The sequence below is a fragment of the Crotalus tigris genome, unplaced genomic scaffold (genome assembly GCF_016545835.1).
Source record: "Crotalus tigris isolate CLP2741 ecotype Arizona unplaced genomic scaffold, ASM1654583v1 scf7180000024321.1087588, whole genome shotgun sequence".
NCBI classification, from domain to species: Eukaryota; Metazoa; Chordata; class Lepidosauria; order Squamata; family Viperidae; genus Crotalus; species Crotalus tigris.
Window position 1 is genome coordinate 964115 of NW_024100493.1, and position 22386 is coordinate 986500.

The 22386-nt window shown below is 39.6% G+C and overlaps 1 protein-coding gene across 3 annotated transcripts in view; it reads right to left on the reverse strand.

The window, feature by feature from the left end:
• Positions 1 to 882: 882 nt before the first annotated feature.
• The window catches only part of ATP8A1 (ATPase phospholipid transporting 8A1), a 76989-nt gene continuing 55485 nt past the window's right edge, over positions 883 to 22386 (reverse strand). For all 3 annotated transcript variants that reach the window (XM_039325222.1, XM_039325223.1, XM_039325221.1), the window contains 10 exons: positions 21482 to 21556; positions 21261 to 21383; positions 18930 to 19008; positions 17897 to 17958; positions 16874 to 16930; positions 16599 to 16706; positions 9692 to 9780; positions 8984 to 9076; positions 7247 to 7338; positions 883 to 5926 (listed from right to left, as the gene is read on the reverse strand). In XM_039325222.1, coding sequence (XP_039181156.1) covers positions 5829 to 5926; positions 7247 to 7338; positions 8984 to 9076; positions 9692 to 9780; positions 16599 to 16706; positions 16874 to 16930; positions 17897 to 17958; positions 18930 to 19008; positions 21261 to 21383; positions 21482 to 21556 — 876 coding nt within the window. In that variant the 3' untranslated portion in view covers positions 883 to 5828. The remainder of the gene's footprint in view (positions 5927 to 7246; positions 7339 to 8983; positions 9077 to 9691; positions 9781 to 16598; positions 16707 to 16873; positions 16931 to 17896; positions 17959 to 18929; positions 19009 to 21260; positions 21384 to 21481; positions 21557 to 22386) is intronic.

Sequence of the window (22386 nt, forward strand, 5' to 3'; positions counted from 1 at the left end):
TCAGATGATGGTGCATGGAAGGTCTGGAGAAGCAAAGATGGAATCCCTTCAAGATGGCGTGGGTTTCAAGAGGCGATCCTACCATTGTAAAGAAACACCTTCTTTTAATTCAGAAACGGGCTCCCATTCCATCATTCGGAGATAGCTCCTGGTCAACCAGCAGGTGACAACCGTGATCAGATTTTGTAACTTGTACACCACTGGCAGCCCTTCCTGGATGGAGGACACTGTGCTGTCGTCGTTCCTTTATGTGGCTCGGCTTGAAAAAATAATAATAATTTACAATTCTTCCACCGGCTGCTTTCACTTTGATTTATCTTTAGATGGGATTGTATCACTCTGGAACAAACACTTCCTTTCATTTCTCTACGACAGTTGAGATTTAAGTTTGCTTATTCTGGCTTTCTCCGCCCTCTCCTTAATACAGTGTTTCTCAACCTTGACCATTTTAAGGCATGTGGACTTCAACTCCCAGAATTCCACAGCCAGCAATGCTGGCTGTGGAATTCTGGGAGTTGAAGTCCACATGCCCTAAAATGGTCAAGGTTGAGAAACACTGCCTTAATATGTCCTGATATTGACAGAAAAGAATCTGCAAAGTATAGTTAAAGAAGGAAACTATTAACGGGCAATTTAGCCATTTGCATGTAGTTTATCATTGCTGGTTTTTTTTCCCTCTCTCTTAACAATTTGTATTATGCAAAGCAGCTAGCCTTAAAGTTTACAGAGACATATTTTGATTAAAAATGGATATATGCGTCACAGTCATATAAGCTTTCATGATGTACTGGGAGGCGCGTCGTATTTTAGACCTGTCGGCTACACCCTTGAAATAAATTCCGAAGACGCTGTTATATATTTAAGATGCAGATACTGTAAATATCGGAGAATACTTAATGGCAAGTTTTATTTCTTTTAACAATTAGAAGACAAAACAATTAAAATTTGCAGTTCAGAACATGCACATTCACCAAATGCCAATGACATGTAACACTGCATAGAAGTGAATCTATTATTAAAATTTAATAACATTATAAAACAGTGCATTTAACATCCATTTAAAACGAAACCTGAGTAAACTACCATAAACACGGAATCAAAAAAAAATTTTTTTTCTCTCCATTCATGCAGCTTCACAATTTCCACAGGAGTTTCAGCAGTAATGGTTTAAGAGTAGTGGAAAAAAATCCTACTTTACCTCGAATGCAGTAGTCCTAAATATTACATAGTTCCCTATGGTTTTTTTTTTTAATCAACACTTCAAGAAAATTGCAGCAGAAAACAAAGTTAATGCATTATGGCTTTAAATTGTAGAACAGGTTAAAACAACCACACTGAAACATGATTTAGCTTTTAACACACCTGGGCCACCGTTTTTGCAATCACAAAATTTTAAATGGCTGCCAAGTCTGTGCTGAAACCACTTAAGAAGCGAGTAGATAACGTACATTCACTGTCTATTTTCATCCTAATTTATTGATTAATTCGATTTGTTTCATGGGTCTTGGAACGTATTTTAGAACAGAGATCTCCAACTTTTCCAGTAGGGAAGGAGAGCGGCTTACAAATTGGTGCGCGCACATGTACGCACGCAAATGGCACATGCGCTGGCGTGGTGCTACTGGCCCCATGTGCAAACGGACCACATATACCCGCCCAGCACTAGCGGCCCTGTTCGCGCATGTACAAATAGGCTGCGGATACCCGCCTGGCACTAGCGGCCCCATTCGCACCCGTGCACATGCACAAACGGGGTCACGGGCGCTAGCGTGAGTGGGGGGACCACAGCCCACAGGTGGGGACCTCTGTTTTAGAATACGTTCGGCGTGTAGCTGTTTCTGAGTTGACCATTCCATGCTAACAAAATGACGTTGGCAATCTAGCTGTTTACCAACGCTTCACTTCTGCATACCGAACATAAATGTTGATGCCTCTTTCAGCTAACAGAGAAATAAGGAGTTTTATAGCATAAGCATGCATCAGATCAGATTCACACAGTGACATGCAGACAGATTACTAAAACGTAACTGAAACAACAACTTTTCCACAATACAGAAATCAGTAGGGGAAAAAAAAAAAAGATCCTACGGTCCAATTGTCAAGCAAGTAAAGAGTTTAACATGAATTGATTAAAAAAAAGGATGTCTTCCCATATGAGATTGTATTATGTTTTTTTGAAGCACTTCCTCTATTGTTATACAACTAAAAAGGTTTTCAAACTATTCTATTTTATTAAAATTCATTTTTGTAAGTAAGCCTCAGCTAAGGAAACAGGACTACTTATGGCTTCACAAAGTGTATCCAATTGGTTGATTTTTCTGGTTAAATCGTACTACATTCTTACAATCCATTTAATTAAAAATAACACACAGTTACAGACATTCTTTTTGATTTCTGAATGGTACCAGATTCTTTCAAGGATGATTTTTTTTTAAACCTTAACATAAATATTCTACAGTACAAAATATACACAGAATGTACAGTTTCCTTAATTTAAATAATGAAGAAAAGTGTAATTTTTGAAACAAAATGTAAAACAATGTAAAAAACAAAATTCTAGTCAAATAAATTATGCGTGTCAACCAACATCCCTAAATATACATTATATTATAGTAAGTATTTCTACCTTATAGGGTAATAAATCACTTTGAGAGCTTCTCTTTTAAACAAAAAAGTACAGGCTTGCAAATTAGATATTGTCTCGTACATCCTGACTTGTTCAACAGTTCCAGTTTACTTGGGTTTTACCTTCTTACGAATCTGAAAATTTCATTTGTGTTCCAATCCAACCCTTTCTATATCCTTGAAGGCAGCGCAGGGCAGACAAAATTATCCTCCCCTTCACTTTATAAAGCGCACTCTCAAAACATGAATATGTCTGTTTGGCCAATATTGCATCGCACGTGTGAAAAACTTTTCCGTCGTCTTTCCCGAACGATTAGAAAATGGAGAGAAGGTGGAAAAAAAAAAACAAGAGGCCTGGGATCTTGAATAGAGCGGCGTATTTAAAAGAGAGAGAGAGAAAAAAAATCTAATATACAATAACGGGCAGCGGATGGGGGGGGGGTCTATCGTTTTTGTAAGGGTAGGCCACTCGGGAAGGTTTCCTGTTCTGAATTCTAGCCAATATGCAAGATTTGTGCCTCCGTCGGGATTCACCAAGGACAATCCGTATCAGAAGACAGCAGTAGAAATACATTCCCGCGTGCAGATCATTATTCTAGGTCAGTTGCATGCAAGGCCGTCCTTTCATGCTGGTGGGAAGGGAGTGGTGGTTGACCCCTGACCCAATTTGTATGTCAGATTATGTGCATTTTGCCACGGCGGGCTGCACTAAATATTCCCCCTGTCAAAGAGTCCGCAAGAGCTTGCATTAGAATCAGGGATCTTTAACCGTGACAACGTTTAAGGCTTGTGGACTTCAACTCCCAGAATACCCCCGTTTTTGGGAGTTGGGGGTCCACAAGCTTTACACGTTGCCAAAGTTGGACACCTCTGCACTAAGTCCTAAGTAAGCAATGGGAAGCAATTCAGTTTTTGCTCGATTATTATCTGATTTTATTTTTTGAGTCTAAAAGAAATATACACCGCTAAAAACTGTACTATAAGCATGCTACAGAATTATTATTATTATTTTAATAATTTGCTTCAGGAATCTTTGGTGGTGGACAAGCCACCATAAATTAATGTAAAGCAATAAGTCAGGGTTTGTTTGTTTGTTTGAGATGCTCTTTAATTGTCTAAATCTGACAATGTGAATCTGTGGGTGTCTGTGTGCACAATAGGTCGATTTATTTGGCTCTCATTGATGCATTAAGTATCTATGTCAGAAATAACTTTCCTGAAGACAATTTCAGGCTGTAAGATTGAAAGGTCCTTTTTCAGTAACAGGCTTTATGGATTACTGGTTTATTTTCCGCTTAGTCTAAGAAAGAGAATTTTATACCGTGAGTGCCATTATGAAATAAGTATGAAAGACTGTATACTTAAATCATAAATATATATTTCATATGTGCAGTATTTAATAAATAGTGTTTCTATTACACAGCAGTTTTTAAAAATGGACTTAAGAGTGGAAATATGACCCAGAAACTCTGAATTTATTACAACTTTTCTCCTTGCCTATAATTAAATTAACTGCACATGTCACAGAAGTTAGACATGGAACTGTCTATACAAAATATATTATAGATAAACTGAAATGGCTATTAACACGCATAGTGGAAAAACGACTGCAATTTAATCGGCTTTTTCGTTCTGATTTTACAAAATGACAAGATTTAAAAACATTTACTCAAAACATTTCCGTTAATGAGAAGGGAAGTTTTACGTTACTAGCTAGAAAATGTTTCTATTTAAAACATACACAAACCTTGTTAATTTTAAATCCTCAAACTTTGCATACTTTAATTTAAATCAAACTTGGGAATGTACAAACAGAACCTATTAAATACCACAAATAAACTGTTTTATAGTGCAAACTGAACGTATGCGGTAGTATAGTACTAAACTGATATTACTGATTCCTTGTTTTCAGATTATCATGACTAACAAGGTAAATTATGTTATAGTAAACTAATTTATATATAAAATGCTCCGTAAATAAAACCTGCATTTACAAGCACACCTCCACCCCAATCCGCTAAGGACAATCAATTTCTGACTTCTGTAAATATTAAAAAAATTCTGGATTGGCTTCTCTTTATAGGGCCTATAGATGTGTAACCATAGGGGGTGGATGCAATGCACCACGGTCTTGAACTACATCTGAACAGTCGCTAATTACAGTTGCCTCTTTCTCGTCTGACAATGTTCATGCCTGTTTGGGAAACAGGAAACTTAGTTAAGGCACCATCCTTGTCTCTTTGCCAATCCCAACAGGCAACCATTGCTTTTATTTTATTTTATTTTTAAAATGAAAGTTCCTGATGACATGCATGGGGAGGGCGGCAAAGCAACATCCGAATCGCGCACACAAATGTCACCACATTGGGACTCTAAAGCGGGTTAACAAGTCTCAAGGACACACACTGCTGACAAGAGAAAATGAACGCTGTGTTTCGAATGTACACATTCTGTGACGAGAGCGCGAACGCAAAAAGAAAGGCTTCTGTAAGGCCAAAGGTGAAAAGAACTACAGATCAGAAATTAAACGCATCAAAATCAAACCCTATCAGTTTTCGAATTGTTGTAAAACTTTTCAAGTACAGAGTATCAAACATGCAATTCTGACGTCGGACACCATTGCTAACACTACCGTTGCTAACACACAGGAGGGCTAGGATGAGACCTATGGAATATCTTTGGCAAACAAGCTCATTTAAACCAATTCCTTCTTAAGTATCTTGCTTTGCGAGCTTCCTTTGTCACATGAATTAAGGTAATTAAAATGGTTCTTTAGCACTTGTGGAAATCGAAGGCTCATTATTTAATTTCACCACCTATACACCTTGGCACAGACTCGGCTTCTCAATGTATAGTCTATGTTGAGCAATCTCAACATATATTGAATATTTACCTCCCCCCCCTCTCTCTCTCTGTCTACACCCAGGAACAGTACTCATCTTTACTGTAAATAAGCTGTTTGAAAAGGCTGCAGGTTAATTCTCAGTGTCTGCTTACAAAATCCGAGTCGTTTTGGAAAATGCGGAGGGATGGTGTGTTAAAGAGTATAGTTGCACAGTGCTTACGTCTACTCAATATGCAAACTTTCAAGAAACAACAATCTACAACTCCCCCTAATCTTGTTACTGGACCATGTTGGCAGACGCGGGAAATAACGCATTAATTTGGCTGGAATATGGCAAATACTGAAAGCCGGGGGATCTTCACCATTCATCGGGCCTCTGCTTCGTCGTATCGTACGCTCTTATGACTTCCGACTGCGAGACGATCCCGTTTTCGTCTTGCGAGAAAGCGTATCCATCTGGAAGTAGAGAGAGAGTTGAGCGGGCGTGAGAAGCAACGGGGATCTTTCTAACCCTCTTTAAATCTGAAATATGGGTAGTCCTCGACTTACGATGGTTCGTTCAAAGCTACGACGCTACTGGGAAAAAAAAGTGACCTGTGACCCATTTCTCACACTTACGACTTTTCCAGCCTCCTCAGAAGAGTCAGGTGATCAAAATTCACAACTGACTTGTATTTATGACGGTCGCAGTATCCCCGGTGTGTGTGTTTGTGTGTGTGTGTGTGACGCGATCCCCTTGTGTGACCTTCTGACCAGCAAAGTCAATGAGGGAAGCCAGATTCACTTCAACGACCGTGTTGTTAACTTAGCAACTGCAGGGACTCGCTTAGCAATTGTGACAGGAAAAGTCGCAAAATGGGGCAATAACTCACTGAACGGCTGTCTCACTTTGCAACGGAAAATCTTGGGTTCAGTTTGTAACCGTAAGTCGAGGACTACCTGTACCAAGAAGCATTTTTGTTCAGGCTAACACTAGGGACCCGCCATAGAATAAGGAAGGAAAGGATAACAGATTTGGCGAGCCATCCATACAGAGTTTCCAAACAGAAACTCAGAAGGACATTGATCGATAATGTGACATGATTAAAACAAGTGTGATTAAAGATTAGATCCTTTTAAATACCCAATTCCAAGAAGGAATTAAAGGGCCAGGTCATCTGACCCTCTTTAGATCAGATCTAGTCCAAATTAAGATCTGCTGGCCACGACAGGCTATCCAACTGCTTACGAAAGTCAAGGGGTTTTATTTATTAATTCATTTAATTTATATGCTGATCATTTTACTGTTACAGTGATTCTGGGTGGCTTATAGAATGGGTGAAGAGTAAAAAAAAAAGTTAATTTAAAAATTAAGAGAAACAGGAAACTAAAAACCAAGAGGGCCAGCAACGTGGGTTGGGGAATCTTCTCTCTGCCCCATCAGCCACTCCCAGGACCAAGTGTTTAAGGCTCTGCTGGAAGGCCAGGATTATGGGGGCTGACCACACCTCCAGTGGGAAAATATTGCGAGATTAATTCTTTTTAAAATCGATTTGTTTTTAAAAAAAATCATTTGCTTATTTGTTTTTATGTGTTCGAAATATTTGCCCTTTGCTTTTTCGCTTCGCCAAATCTTCCAGCGTAGCTGAAAATCAGTTTACAATGCAGGAGGCAGATGAAACTTTAGAACAATATATATGAGCTAATCAACGGGCCACCAAATTTCTGACGAGACCTTGCTGTTATTCGTGGCCGTTTGGCTTTTGTGTGCCTTTCTTGCACACCGCCAATACTTACGAAGCAAATTCTGCTGCAAAGACTCGGAGCGGTACAAGTTGACGTGGTTTTTCTTAAAGACGTTTTTCAACAGCTGAGCTCTTTCCGTTAAGCTAGGAAAGAAAGGTGACAAATTGATGAAACGCACTAAAATTTACGGCGGGCGGGTGGGCAGGAACCCAGACTGCGATAACAACGGTTGAACAGAATATTGGAAACGAACCAATGGAGCAATCCTCACCCGTTTAACACCAACGTGTTAAATGGGTGACATATATAACATCAGCTATATGCAGCTACTCAGGGACTGTAAATGGAATTATTTATTGGCAACGCTACTTCGGTTTGAGCTCCTATTATCAAAGCCAGAAGATTTCTCTTACTAGTTCTGTATTTCACAACGATCGGGCTCTTAATAAATATTGTTAACTGAAAAGATGACGGTTATTTTTGTTTACTTTGTGCTTTAAATCAGGGTTGTCCAGAGTGGTATAGGTTCTCCTGCTTGAGCAAGGGGTTGGACTAGAAGACCTCCAAGGTCCCTTCCGATTTTGTTATTCTGTCTGCCCAGCATGGCTTCAAGATTCTTCCAATCCCTTTGACAATAGTTCTTCCCAATTTCTTCCCTCCTTTACATCATTCCATTAAAAGTTGTAAAAAGAGGGAAAATAAAGCACAGGTTTGGAAAACACAGGTGACACTCTCTAACTGCTGCAAGGTATTTAGTGAGTCTTGTCTTGTAAAGAGTTAAGAAGAAGAGCTAAAGGTATTAAAATGATACAACGGCGTTTAATTATAGACTATTGCACCAGTAGCATCTATTGGAATTACAGGTTGATGAAATAATACTGCTAACTACACTGTAATTACTTACATATTATATTTACTCTGTAACTATAATATAATTATTGTTATATTATAATATATTATATTATAGTTACTCTAACTACTCTGCGGTGACTGTAACTACTCTGGGAGAGGAAGCCAAGAAAAAAAAGAGAGAATACCACTACGTGGAAATAACAGTAGGGAAGAAATAATAGTACAAAGAATGAAAGGATTGAACACACACACAAAAAAATCAAATTTGCAAGGTCAAGGGCTACTCCCAAGCAGAAGCTGTTCTTCAGGTATATTCAAATGCATCCTTGTGTGCAGCCATTTTGAAGTCCCTGGTTTCCAACAGCTCTTTCCTTTCTGATTAAGGATTCAACTGTTTCCCCTCCAGGCCCATTGAACTGTACAAATCATAATGAACTATGAGTAGAAATAAGGACCCTTAAGTGGCAAGATACAACAGGACAGGCTACAAGCTAATCCCAGCTCCTCTCAGCAGGCTGAACTACTTGCATAGTTGGTTAAAGTGGATATTGAATTAACTGGAAGAGAACGCAATGTTTGGTTCATTTTAGGAGCAAAATTCATTCAAGAACCTTTACGACTTTGATTTTAGACTCCAAGCGATGAGGTCCAATCAGGCCGAAGCACATAAACCAGTGGTTCTCAACCTTTCTAATGCCGCGACCCCATAATACAGTTCCCCATGTTGTGGTGATCCCCAACCACTTATATATCACCGGGTGCCAGGGGCGTGGCCAAAGAAAAGGGGAAAAAAATGGCGGACAGCCTTGTTTGGTGACCCCCGTGAAATGGTCGTTCGACCCCAAATGGGGTCCCGACCCACAGGCTGAGAACCACTGACATAAACAGAATGCTAATATTTGAGCTTGGGGGAAATTACCGATAACCATATCCTACCTTTTGCCTTGCAGAACAGCGCCCGGATCTTGCGATTTGGCTTCCAACTCCTGAACTTCATCTACTAAGGTTTTAAATGCTGCCCTCTTCACTCTAAAATAAGATTTTAAAAACTTTTTGTTAGTTTGTTTCAAAATTCTAAGGCTTCTTTTTTTTAATCGGTCTGCAAATAGGGGTGTAAAATTAATTGTAACCCGATTAACGTTAAATTCAGCTCCATAATAATATTATCTGAGAAAGAATATATATTACACTGGCGCAGCCCACAGAAAACTCAGATTATTCATTCCTTTTTTAAGATTAACCATTAGGGAACTGGGGAGTAAGATTTTCCAAAGAAGCATTGCATTCATACAGTAACATTTTTTACTTTCATATAATAAAACTGTGATACACAGTATATACATTGTTCTCCTCTGAAGAGTAATCTCAACCAAAAGAACAATCTGCAAAAGTAGGTCATAATTTAGTAGACATAAGGAATCAACTCTCCATACATGTGTAAATCTAATTGAGCTTGTATTTAATTAGGAAGATATGCCAATAGTTATACTGCATCATTAAATGCACTGACTTAGGAATGCATCCTGTTGAACTAATGGGATTTTGTCCTGGGTAAGCTGTGAAGACGGCACAGTAATTTTAGGCAATTAACAAATGGGCAGATTAATTATTTGGTAGGCCATATATTAATTATATCATACTTACACTTTATATGCTACATCAAATATCAGTGCTGTCACTGGAATGCTAAATAAGCCCATCCAGAAGATTCCGGAGCTGAACAACATCACGGCCTATATAGGTTAAAAAACAAACAAACATATACAATGAAACATTTGCAATGATGGTAAATAAAATATCTGTGGAAGGCTGATCTTCGTAAATCACCTATGTAGAAAAAAAAATAGCACCAATGGAAGAGAATGTTTGTAACTCAGGGTTGAACTGTGGGGTCTTTGGTGCTTTCTGAACTTGGCTGTTTTCTTGTAGACGTTTCATTACCCAACTAGGGAACATGCTCAGTGCTAGAAAGGAATGTTTGTGGAAGGAAGGAAGGAAGGAAGGAAGGAAGGAAGGAAGGAAGGAAGGAAGGAAGGAAGGAAGGACAATTGTGGGGTCCTTGGTGCTTTCTGGAGTTGGTTGTTTTCTTGCAGACCTTTCATAATCTCATCTGTGCTAGAAGGAAGTGGTGTGTGTGTGTGTGTGTCTTTGTGTATGTATATCTCTCCCACTCCCTTCTACCGCTGATGACGTTACCTAGTTGGGTAATGAAACATCGGCAAGAAAACCACAGAACTCAGAGAGCACCAAGGACCCCACAGTCCTCCTCCTCCTCCACTCTGCAAAACCTTTTTCTGTTCTAGCTGGTTAATGAAATGCCTGCAAGAAAAGCAACGAGCTCAGAACGCAGCACGAACCCCCCCCCCGTTAAAAAAATGAGCTCCGGCCTATAAAAACGTATTTTATTTTCTCCAGCGGTTGCGAAGTGAAGGAACTCTTCCTGGCTGAAGGAGACAGCCTGTTTGTGACTGGTGGGTTGTTTCATTGTCTGGAAATGAAGACCAAAGGCTGGTGCGGCACGATTCTCCTAGAAGGGGAGGGGGACAGCATATATATATATATATATATATATATATATATATATATATATATATATATATATATATATTATATATATATATATATATATATATTATATATATGTTTTCTGAGGTTTTCGCGGGTGTTTGTATGTAGGTCTTTGGTTGTTCGGGTTTTCTCCCGCGTAAAATTGGAAGTGTCTTGGCGACGTTTCGACGAAGTCCCATTCGTCATCTTCAGGCTGGTGTTTTCAGCTTCGTGCTTCGAGCAGCAATGTGTGGTCTTAGCTGTTTCTTCCTTTTAACTGCCAGTGGGGGTATGAACTGATTGGGTGGGAGCTTGGCTGTGTTCTGATTGGGTGGAGGTGTGTTCTGATTGGTTAGGGGCTTGGCTGTGCTCTGATTGGCTGGGGGGTTGGCTGTGCTCTGATTGGCTGGGGGGTTGGTTGTGTGCTGGGTGGTGGTGTGAGAGAGCGTGCAGATAGCGGTTTGTGTGTGTTTTCTTCTGGTAGATGGTGTGTCCTAGGGAGCCATTGGATTTCTTGTAGACTAAGACATCCAGGAAGGGAAGTTGGTTGTTAGCTTCTGTTTCCATGGTGAACTGTATTTTGGGGTGTAGGCTGTTGAGGTGTGTGAGGAAGTTGTCCAGTTTTTCTTTCCCATGTGGCCAGATTATGAAGGTGTCGTCTACGTATCTGAGCCAGAGTTTGGGTTTGTGATCCGATTTTTCTAGAGCTTGGGTTTCAAAGTGTTCCATGTAGAGGTTTGCAATGACAGGTGAGAGGGGTGATCCCATGCACAGATCAACTCTGTAGCCAAGACACTCATCTCCAGAACAAAACGCTTAGCTGACGAACAACACCTAAAAACTGAACTACACACTCTCACCAATGTACTAACATCCAATGGATTCCAAAGAAATAAGATTACAAACCTAATCCAAAAAGAAACCCCCACTAAAATCCAAGACGAAAGAACAAGAAAACGGCAAAGCCCTCCTCCCATACATAAAAGGCACCACAGACAGAATCAGTAAGATCCTCCATAAACACAACATCAAAACAGCATTCTGCACAAACAGAAAAATATCCACCATCCTTAGAAACCCCAAAGATAAAATTGAATTAGAAAATCAAGGAGTATACGAAATCCCATGCACCACTTGTCCCACCACATACATCGGACAAACCAACAGAAGAATAAGTGCACGCATTGAAGAACATAAGAACTCAGTCAAAAAAGAGGAACCAACATCTTCCCTGGTCCAACACCTTAAAGCCACAGGACATGAAATTGACTTTAAAAATACCAGAACCATTGCCAAAAGTGAACATTTTAATAACAGAATAATCAGAGAAGCCATCGAGATAGAAAAACGCCCACACAGCATGAACAAGCGAGATGATACCTCCCGCCTACCAGCCATTTGGAAACCCGCCCTTATTGACAAACGACTCCCTAATACAAAAAATGATACCAGACCCACACTCACAAAAACCACACAGGATGTCACCACCACACATCCACGCAAAACGCAAACCCAAAGCCACACCGATGATGAGGCACGACCACAAACCAGAAGCCAGACCAGAGCTGCATCATTAGCCACTTCAAAGCCCTCCAATCCATACACGAAGCAAACTGACACCCTCCATGAAAATGAGGCACGACCACAAACGCGAAGCCAAAAAATAGCAAGGCAGCCCAAAATCTTAAACCCCTCTGCAACTCAGACTAACCTGAGCACAACCAAACAGAACACTCCCCCAGCCAATCAGAGCACAGCCAACCCCCCAGCCAATCAGAGCACAGCCAACCCCCCAGCCAATCAGAGCACAGCCACGCCCCTAACCAATCAGAACACACCTCCACCCAATCAGAACACAGCCAAGCTCCCACCCAATCAGTTCATACCCCCACTGGCAGTTAAAAGGAAGAAACAGCTAAGACCACACATTGCTGCTCGAAGCACGAAGCTGAAAACACCAGCCTGAAGATGACGAATGGGACTTCGTCGAAACGTCGCCAAGACACTTCCAATTTTACGCGGGAGAAAACCGAACAACCAAAGACCTACATATATATATATTATATATATATATATATAATATATATATATATATATATATATATATATAATATATATATATATCCATCCTCCTGAAAACATTTACAGGGCTACTGGCCTTTAAAACTCAACAGGAAAAATTCTGTGGGCATCTAGCGCAGGGGTAGGCCACCTTGGCTCTTTTAGGACTCGTGGACTTCAACTCCCAGAATTCCTCAGCAGCATGCTGAGGGGAAAGGGAGAGGTTTCCAAGCTGAGCCAGGCTGGCTCAGGAATTCTGGGGGTTGAAGTCCACAAGCCATGAGGGGGGCCATAGTTCCTCCATGCTGGCTCAGGAATTCTGGGAGTTGAAGCCCACGAGTCATAAAAGAGCCAGGGTTGCCTACCCCTGGCCTAGAGGAACATATGAAAGCATAATTAATGTTAATTAATGTAGACTTTATTAGTTTAGAGCAGGGGTAGGCAACCTTGGCTCTTTTATGACCTGTGGACTTCAACTCCCAGAATTCCTGAACAAGCATGGGGGAACTATGGCCCCTTCGTGACTTGCGGACTTCAACTCCCAGAATTCCTGAGCCAGCGAGGCTGAGGGGAAAGGGTTTCCAAGCTGAGCCATGCTGGCTCAGGAATTCTGGGAGTTGAAGTCCACGAGTCCTACAAGAGCCAAGGTTGCCTACCCCTGATCTAGTACAATGTATGGTTTCACCGTCGGTATTATTATTTTCTTCAGGATTGCCGTGAAAGTTTTATCTTTGTTCTAGCCTTATTTTTAAGGTCTTTTTTTATTTTTATAAATGATTTGGGTTACCTTGCAATCACCGCATCGTTTTATCGCTCTTGCAAAATGTTATGTGGTAGGATAAAATACGCTGAACGAAACCTACAAAACAGTTGCGAGTTTTTTTTCATTTACGCGTCCTAACCTTTTATTCTCTCTCCAGAGAAGGAGATGGGATTGCACAAAAAGCACCCTAACATTTGAAAGCCCTGGATTTAAAAAACAGGAAGCTTACGAATGAGATTTCCAAGATACTTTAAGTCATTTAGAAGCTGACGGGCCAATGATAGGCATTTGCATTTTCTCTCATTGGCTCCAGCTATACCAGTGTTTCTCAACCTTGACCATTTTAAGGCATGTGGACTTCAACTCCCAAAATTCCACAACCAACAATGCTGGTTATGGAATTCTGGGAGTTGAAGTCCACATGCCTTAAATTCAAGTTTGGGAAACACTAAGCTATACAGAGAACCGTGGCAATTTCAGGTCGTATGACATGAGGAACACAAGCAGCACCCCAAATAAAACGGATCGAAGAGTTTGGAAACGAGTTTTTGGCCATTGCATCTGTTCAAAATCGGACAGATCTGACCTCATCGAAGGGCAAACGGGAAATTTGCACGCGGGAGCTTGGAAACCCTTTTATAACTCTTCGGCTAAATGCAAGAATATGGGATGCCTCAAAAAAAGACTTGCTTGGATCTATCAAGGCTTCTGGAAGAGTGGGGGGCCTGCTAATCCCCTGGAAGTGCAGCCTGCCCCCCCCAAAAACCACAGAGACAAGGGACCCTGTTTCCTAAGGCTTGAGGGGCAAGGGGGCGATGGGGCAGGGGAGTGAAATCAGCGCCCCCGCGATGCGGTTTGTGCTTTGGGAAGGCATTTAAACGGAACCGCAGGGATACAAGTGACTTTACAGGTGGAAGGGAAACGACTCTGCGATTTAATCCAAGTTGTGCACGCGGAGAAACGAATACGATGCTCTCTCGGCGGAATTAGATCCATAACATATGAAGAAAAAAAAAAAAAGAGGCCAGTTGCTTTCTGAGTGTGTTGCCTAAGTGCTCAAGAAAGAAAGGCTGAGTTGATGTGTAGCTTCTAATGGGGTGTGGGGGGGGGGGAAGCAGGCCAAGAGGAAAAAAAACGATAAATAGGACTGATTTCTGAATTAAAAATAAAGGCAAAAAATGGCCGGGTTAAAGGGGGGTGGGTGGGATTTAAATAGAATTCCTTTAAAAAAAAAAAAAAAGGAGGTTCTTAACGACTTTTTTAAAGTTAGGGAAACGCCAAAAGAGCTATTCTCTCTTGCCTAAGCCCCCTTGTCTTAAAAGTTGCTCGGTGAAACAGCAGAATTGATAATGTAGGTCTCAGGATGTTAATTCTGAGCATTGTGATGCTAACTATGAACGAAGAAACAACGGGGCGCCCACATTCACTCAGCCCAGCCTTTGGCTTTACAAACGGGCAGACCTGAATTGAAAAGATTGGGGGGGGGGGTTTAGGAGAAGGAAAAACCACCAAGGTTTTTCTGCATCATATTTGAAAGCCTGTCAGATTTTTTTTTCCTCTCCCTCCCCCCCCCCGTCCCTTTTGCAGAGTTAATCCAAAACTAAAAGATTTAAAGCTGACATTCACATTAAAGACAGAAAGCGTCTTTGTACGTTTGGGTGAAGAGGGAGAAAGGCAAAATCCCATGGAGGTATTTCCTTCCTTTCTCTGTGTGTGTCTGTGTGTGTGTGTGTGTGTGGGCTCAGCAGAACCATTTTGTCTCTAACTTTTCACATCTTTCTGCTTGCAGAGAGGGTCAGCTGGGAAACGGCAAAGGGATCCCGGGCAGACAATGGCGCTAACAGGGAGGGCCTGTTCTGGGATGGACTCCGTCTGCTGCCTTTTCGCGATTTACAAATTCGCCGGGGGCCGCCCAGTGCCAAGTCTTCTGCCCCCTCCCGGCCCCTTTCGGCCTTGGGAAATCGAGCCCAACCTGCTCAAAAGACGTAAGGGAGAAATAATACAAAATCGCCAGCGAATCGGCCCCAGTGGCGCCGAACGAGGTTAGGATCCGTTCCCGCATTCACAGGTGAAAGCGTCCCTCTTAATTCCTGGTCGGTTAAAAAAAGCGATTTCCAGAAAGAGGCAAGACGCATTTGGATCGGCGGCTTTAACCGTTTCACCAAGCTGGGCTGCCTTATTCGCCGATTAGATATTTATTCTCGAGATGGCGAGCATGTAGAATGCGTCTTCCTCCTATTTTCCCCACAATAACCCTGTGAGGTTGGTTGGGCCGAGAGAGTGCCAGCTGTCTTTCATGGCTAAGGCAGGACTAGAACTCACCACCTGCTGGTGATTGGCCCAAAGTCACCCAGATGGCTTTCATGGCTAAGGCAGGACTAGAACTAACCGTCTCCCGGTGAGTGGGCCAAAGTCACTCAGATGGGCTTCGTGGCTAAGGCAGGACTAGAACTCACCGTCTCCTGGTGATTGGCCCAAAGTCACCCAGATAGCTTCATGCCTAAGGCAGGACTAGAATTCACCATCTCCCAGGCTAGAGATACTCTTTTAGTATGTCTACTCAATCAGACATCAAGAGGATGGGCCCCCTGAAGCAAACCTCAATGGCGGTCCTGATCTTAGGGAACCGCTTACACCACGAGGTGCTTTTAGCCCCCACAGAACTGGTTTTCATAAACTCATGGAAATGATCCTGTTCTAAATAGGCAGCTACTGGAGCAGTTGGACTCCCCCCCTTTTTTTTTTGCATTGCAGATTTTTAAATTTTGACTGTCAGTTTTAAATGAACTGGAAGGTGGATGCTTTCCTCTTTTACCAAGGCAAATTACATATTTCTGGCAAACACATTTTTACGTATCTCTTTTCACCCCCTTTTTTTTTTTTTGGGCCCACTATCTTTACCATTACTTGCTCCTAGTTTATTTTTTTACTGTTTTCTTATTTGAACATTCTAAAATATTTTTTTTTTTATCATCATCGTTCCCTAGAGGTGAATGTTCAGGTTTCTGTTTAAATGCTTTTCTGAAACTTTTTTTTAATGCTGGCGTGTCAAATTACCACATTTGGGAGAACTCCTAAACTGTTGAGAAGATTATGAGCAAGTTTTAAATCGCTTCCTGCTTAAAATAAAAATTATAACATGTGTTTTCAAAAGTTTATGTTAATTAAAAGAAATATTACCTCCCCTGACATGTCCGGTGCCATCGGAATGACTGGCCACAAAGAAGAATAGACGCCAAAAAATACTATCCAGAGCACAATGCTGCCCCATATAGCTATATGACTAAACTGGAAAAAAAAGAAAAGAAACTCAGTTAGTAAATGAATATTTTTAAAGACTGTATCTGAATAACCCCCCCCCCAAATCCACCAGTAATTAAAAGTGTCTGTACATTGCCTAAATAGAAATGAACTGCTATCATTTATTGTGTTGTAATATTTTAAAGATATCTTACCAAAGTCCAATATGAAGTCTCCAATCCAGCTTTTAAGCACACAGTTATGACCACAAACTAAAAAGAGGAGAGATGTTACTTTTCCTGACCAGGTTAACGTTTAACTCAGATTGAAATACATGATTTTGTAATCAAAGAAATGTTTAACCTTCTAACATCTGTACATACATAATTTGAGAAACTTGTTAATTTGCTTCTGCATTCAGGTAGGGGTTGAGTGCGCACAAGTTACTTATATTCTGGAGCTTAGGAGTGAGTGAGTGTGCATCTTTGTGTGTGCGCATTTTGCAAAGGATGACTGAGGAAAACACACAAACTCAACCCATGAATTGTCCTCATGTCCCCTGGGGCACAACACCAAGAAGCTTTGCTTATATGAAGACATTGTTTGGAAAAACAAAACAATGATTATCACGGATCTGAAAGTAGACAATCAACAGAGGACTGCTCTTATATGAAAATGAGACCAAGTGACTTGGTCTTTGGTTGTAGCTAGCAAAAGCACTTAGACTTACATACTGCTTCACAGTGCTTTACAGCAATGTTCCCCAACCTCTTGGGCACCACGGGACAGGGGCGTGTGCTTTCACATGCTACCTAGCCCCACACATGTGCAGATGAAGCTTTGCAACCCAGTTCCTAACAGGCCACGGAGTGGTACTGGTCCATAGCCTGAGGTTTGGGCACCCCTGCTTTACAGCCCCTCTCTAAGCAGTTTACAGAGTCAGCCTATTGCCCCCCCACAACAATCTGGACCCTCTTTTACCAACCTCAAAAGGATGGAAGACTGAGTCAGTCTTGAGGATCGAACTCCTGGCAGTGGGCAGAATTAGCTTGCAATGCTGCGTTCTAACCACTGCGCTATCAGGGCTCTTAAGTGACCTCCAAGGTCCCTTCCAACATTATTATTATTACTACTACTACTACTACTACTACTACTACTACTCCTCAGTGAGGTCACTGCAGCATACATTGCTCCTTCCGGTTTAAGATCTCAGCTGGATTAATATGAGGAGAACTTACTGTATATACGGAGTTTCCCAAAAGCAAGTAGTCCGAAGTTCTACCGCTGGCAAACACAGTATCTGTAAAATAATAACATTGCCAACACTAACTAAGAGATTAGGTGTCACGGTTCCGTCAGATTAAACTCTTCAAAAGAACTTCAAAGAGGCATTGTTTACCTTAAAGGATCTTTTATTTGAGTAGCATGATATCGGCACTTACATAATCAAAGCTAAAAACTGAATTCCCTCCCCTGGGCACATAGCATCAAAGCACAATTCCCTCCTCCAATTAACAGTCATAAATCACATTCCCCAATTAGCTTGAAGCTCATGGGCTTCCTCTCCAGTTCTCCAGCCTGCTAATTCTTACTCAGCTCTGGCTCAATGACCTTGATTTTCACACAAGACATGTTTTTGCCCAGATGGAAAGACCTAGATCAGGGGTAGGCAACCTTGGCTCTTTTATGACTGGTGGACTTCAACTCCCAGAATTCCTGAGCCAGCCATGTTGGTCTCAGGAATTCTGGGAGTTGAAGTCCACAAGTCATGAAGGGGCCAAAGTTTCCCTCATGCTGGCTCAGGAATTTTGGGAGTTGAAGTCCACAAGTCATTAAGGGGCCATAGTTTCCTCATGCTGGCTCAGGAATTCTGGGAGTTGAAGTCCACCAGTCATAAAAGAGCCAAGGTTGCCTACCCCTGGTCTAGGTCTTTCCATCTGGGCAAAAACATGTCTTGCAACTTTCTAGGGCTCAGATAGGTCAAGGAAGTGCTGAGATAAATATCTACCTTTCCCCTCAGTTTTCCATCCCAAGGCTGCAGGGTCACTATTTCAAGACAGATTGCACATGGGCGACCACCACCTGAACATTTATGGATTCAGTTTTATATTTCGGAAATATAATCTTCCCAGATTATAACCCTGATTATTTGGATGATTTCGTCAGGCTAATGACTGGCTGTATGGATTTGTTAACCGAACAAACAAACAAATTTGTACATTTCTAGTATGAATGCAGTTATTTTTATTTTTTTAAAAAATATTTACTTACCACTCTGGATGGCTTTTAGCGGAAACCAAAACAGAATTACTGAATGAAAGAGGCCATTTAAACAATGGATCCAGAAAACCTAAGCGAAAACAGTGAGTCGCTGTGATAAAAGTAACTTCTGTGAATTTTGACTTTTTATATATATTGTATATTAAATATATAATATATAAATATAAATTTATATTATATACATACATACGTGCGTGTATATACACACTCACACACAACTCTCTCTCTCTCTCTATATATATACACACACACACACACACACACACACACATTTTAAAAGTATTTTAATAAAACTTTTTGTCCTGGAGATCAGTGTTCTGGTATGCCTTTCCAACAAATATATGTGTGTATGTGTATGTATTTTTAAATAGTGAAGCCAAAAACAAATGAAAAACAATAGTTGCTAATCACAAGTATCCATATTAAGCCAATTAATTGTGCACATGAAGTGTTTTTGATTTATACCATTTCCATGATTAAAATGTTACAAATATAGATTATAATACAATTGTATCAAAAAAGTACCAAGAAGTCTATGTGTTTTTCTGTATTTATGTACAGAGAGGGTCATTTGAAGAGTAAGTAAGAAAAAAAAAACATTTTCCAATTTCTGTCAAAGTTGTTTTGTCGTACCATGTAACATGCTTTTTACAAGTCACAATCTTTATTGTGCTATTAGCCGCTTGAAATTGTTCAAAGAACAGAATTATGTTCTCTGCCTCAAAAAATTTTCTACCTTGCTTGTAACATCTTTGTAATATCATCTAACTGGGTAAGGTTGTACGATCCAATTTATGCCACAATACTTTGCATATTTGAACTTTGGTGTTACTCATTAACCTCTCCTTGCTGTGACATTGACAAAAGAATATTATTTGAGAAAAAGCTGAGAAAATTAGGACGGCTTTTTCATTTTTATGGTGAATACTTATTGTCCCATGTTAATCCTTTAACCTCTCTTTGTGGCCCCTGAACTTTGACCTTTTTGATCGCAATGAATCTGTGCATTATAATTTAGGGCAACAAAAATTCTAAAACTTCCACATATCGAACCAAAAACATCTCTCTTTACAGACCAATTGAAATTGTAAAACCTATTTAAAATAAAAAACAATGTAAGGTATAAGCCAGATCAGTTTCTAAAATATAAAATACAATGAAAACATTTACAACTGAATGGTTCATGGAATTTGACCACATTCACAATTGTGCAAAACAAAACTAAAAAAGGACACTGTACAAATATAACAACTTCACTTGCATTCACTGAACCTCTTCAAAAATAATTACATGTATTAAAGAAAGACAATGCAAAAACTGTGGCAGGAAGTTTATCAGAGTAAATTGCTGAATTTCGTTTGGATCTATCTGGTCTACACAATTATTTATACTGTAATTTGTATTTAATAAAAAAGGAATGTAAAAAAAAATGTAAGCAGCATTTAAGAAACTCAGGACATTTGAGCTATTTAAAGTTTCAAAGTGCTATAAATAAGAGGCATTGAAATAGAAACAAATAAAACATCAACCACATTAATTTAAAACATGACCTGTATAATTATTCTGTTAATTAATTTGGTGACAATTAATTCGGTGTTAATAAAATCACCAACATTAGTCCATATTTAAGTGTTCTACATGTATTTGTGTTGTTTACTTATACCTAATAAAGAGAATTATATACAGAAAAACAATATAACAACAATGGAAATGAAGGTCCACACCAGCTAAGAATCTGCAGTTGAGATTTCACTTGGTTGTGTGTGTTATGATACAAAAAATTATACTAACTGGGCTACGTAATTTAACTGGCAAAATATACACTCTCGGATTCAGATTTCAGATTATAATTACCCTTAAAACTCTAACTAGTACATCAGTACTTGGAAATTGTGTATCTATTACACATGCTGCTTTTAAAAAAGTTTTTAAAGGAACAGGATAAATAATTTGAAAATTATTTATTATTTATTTGCTCATAATATAAAAAATTCATGGCTCGCGTGAACCCCCCAAAGTGTAAATAAACAAGCAAAAACAAAAAAACACTTCCATACACATGAATGATTCATTTGTTTGCCTTTTTATCGCATTAAATCCTCCTCTGAAAATTTTATGCATATTCATGAACAGCTTTTCTCTGGAAAACTAGCTAGCTCAAAAAACAGAAGAAAGACAGGATTGGATTTTATCGTTACTGGAGCTGACTGAGATATAGGGGACCACCATCATCAAACTTATATTTAAATAATATTAATCACATTGCTGCAAAATAGGATCAAACAGCTGTAGGTGAAATAATTACAAATGATTTCCAACTACCTTTGAATTGAAATCCAGAGCGTTTTGGGAAGTCTTGTATAATTCAGGGTATTTTAGCATATTTTCTTTGTGACAGGATCTCTCAAATATTCCAAGCGTCAAGGGGGGCATAGCCGTAAACATCTAATGTGCAAACCAAACACAGCAACAAAAATTTGTAATGAACATTCAACGTATTTTAACCATTAGCGTTGTCAAAGAAATTAATTGTAAAAACTTACCACATTATAAAGTCCTATGCACCATCTTTCAAACAGGATCTGTCCAGAAAATCCGTTGACAAATGCAAACCATATCTGAAGAACAGAGTTTAAACATCAGATCAGTTTTATGGATTCAAGGGTGCTCTTTTCTTGAATCAATAATGTTTTAAAAATGGGAGAAATTTTAATGGCAGTTTAGATAATAAACCTGTGAAGAATCTCCATCCTATAATTAAAAAAATGGCTTTAAATCAATTCTGATTAAGGTCAGATCCTTCATGATATCTGTCTCTGACACAATGTTTTACATAGATTATTTTGGTTCCGCATTATCTCTGTGCTTGATTCCATCTGAATTTGAAATATACCTTCTTGATTAAATCATTCATAAGGAACATTTTTCCCAACTGTACTTCCAATCTGAAGGACTGGAATCACTAATATTTGCTAACCAAGTGTGTTCACAAGAGCAACAAGATAAACTTTTTGTCATAGAAAAGATAATAATGAAGACAATGATTATCTATTTAACTTTTATAGGTAACTGAGCACGATTCCTTTGTTTCTTAAGAGTTTATTCCCATCCTTATAGATGTTAAATCAACATATTAATTCTAATTACTAACGGATATGTATGTGTGTGTGTGTGTGTGTGTGTATATATATATATACACACACACACACACACACACACACACACACACCAAAATATTATTTGAATTTAATGCCTTTCTCAGCAAGACTGTTAAAAAGTTTTTCATATCTGAAAGTTCACAATTGACTGTGCAAAATACTCATCAACCATCTGAATGTTTGCAAAATTATACGTAAATTAAATTAACTGCCTATGATTAATGTTTTGATAAGTATGCCATGTTACAGTGCATAAAGCAATGTTTTAACAAGGGTCTTTTTTTTCTGGA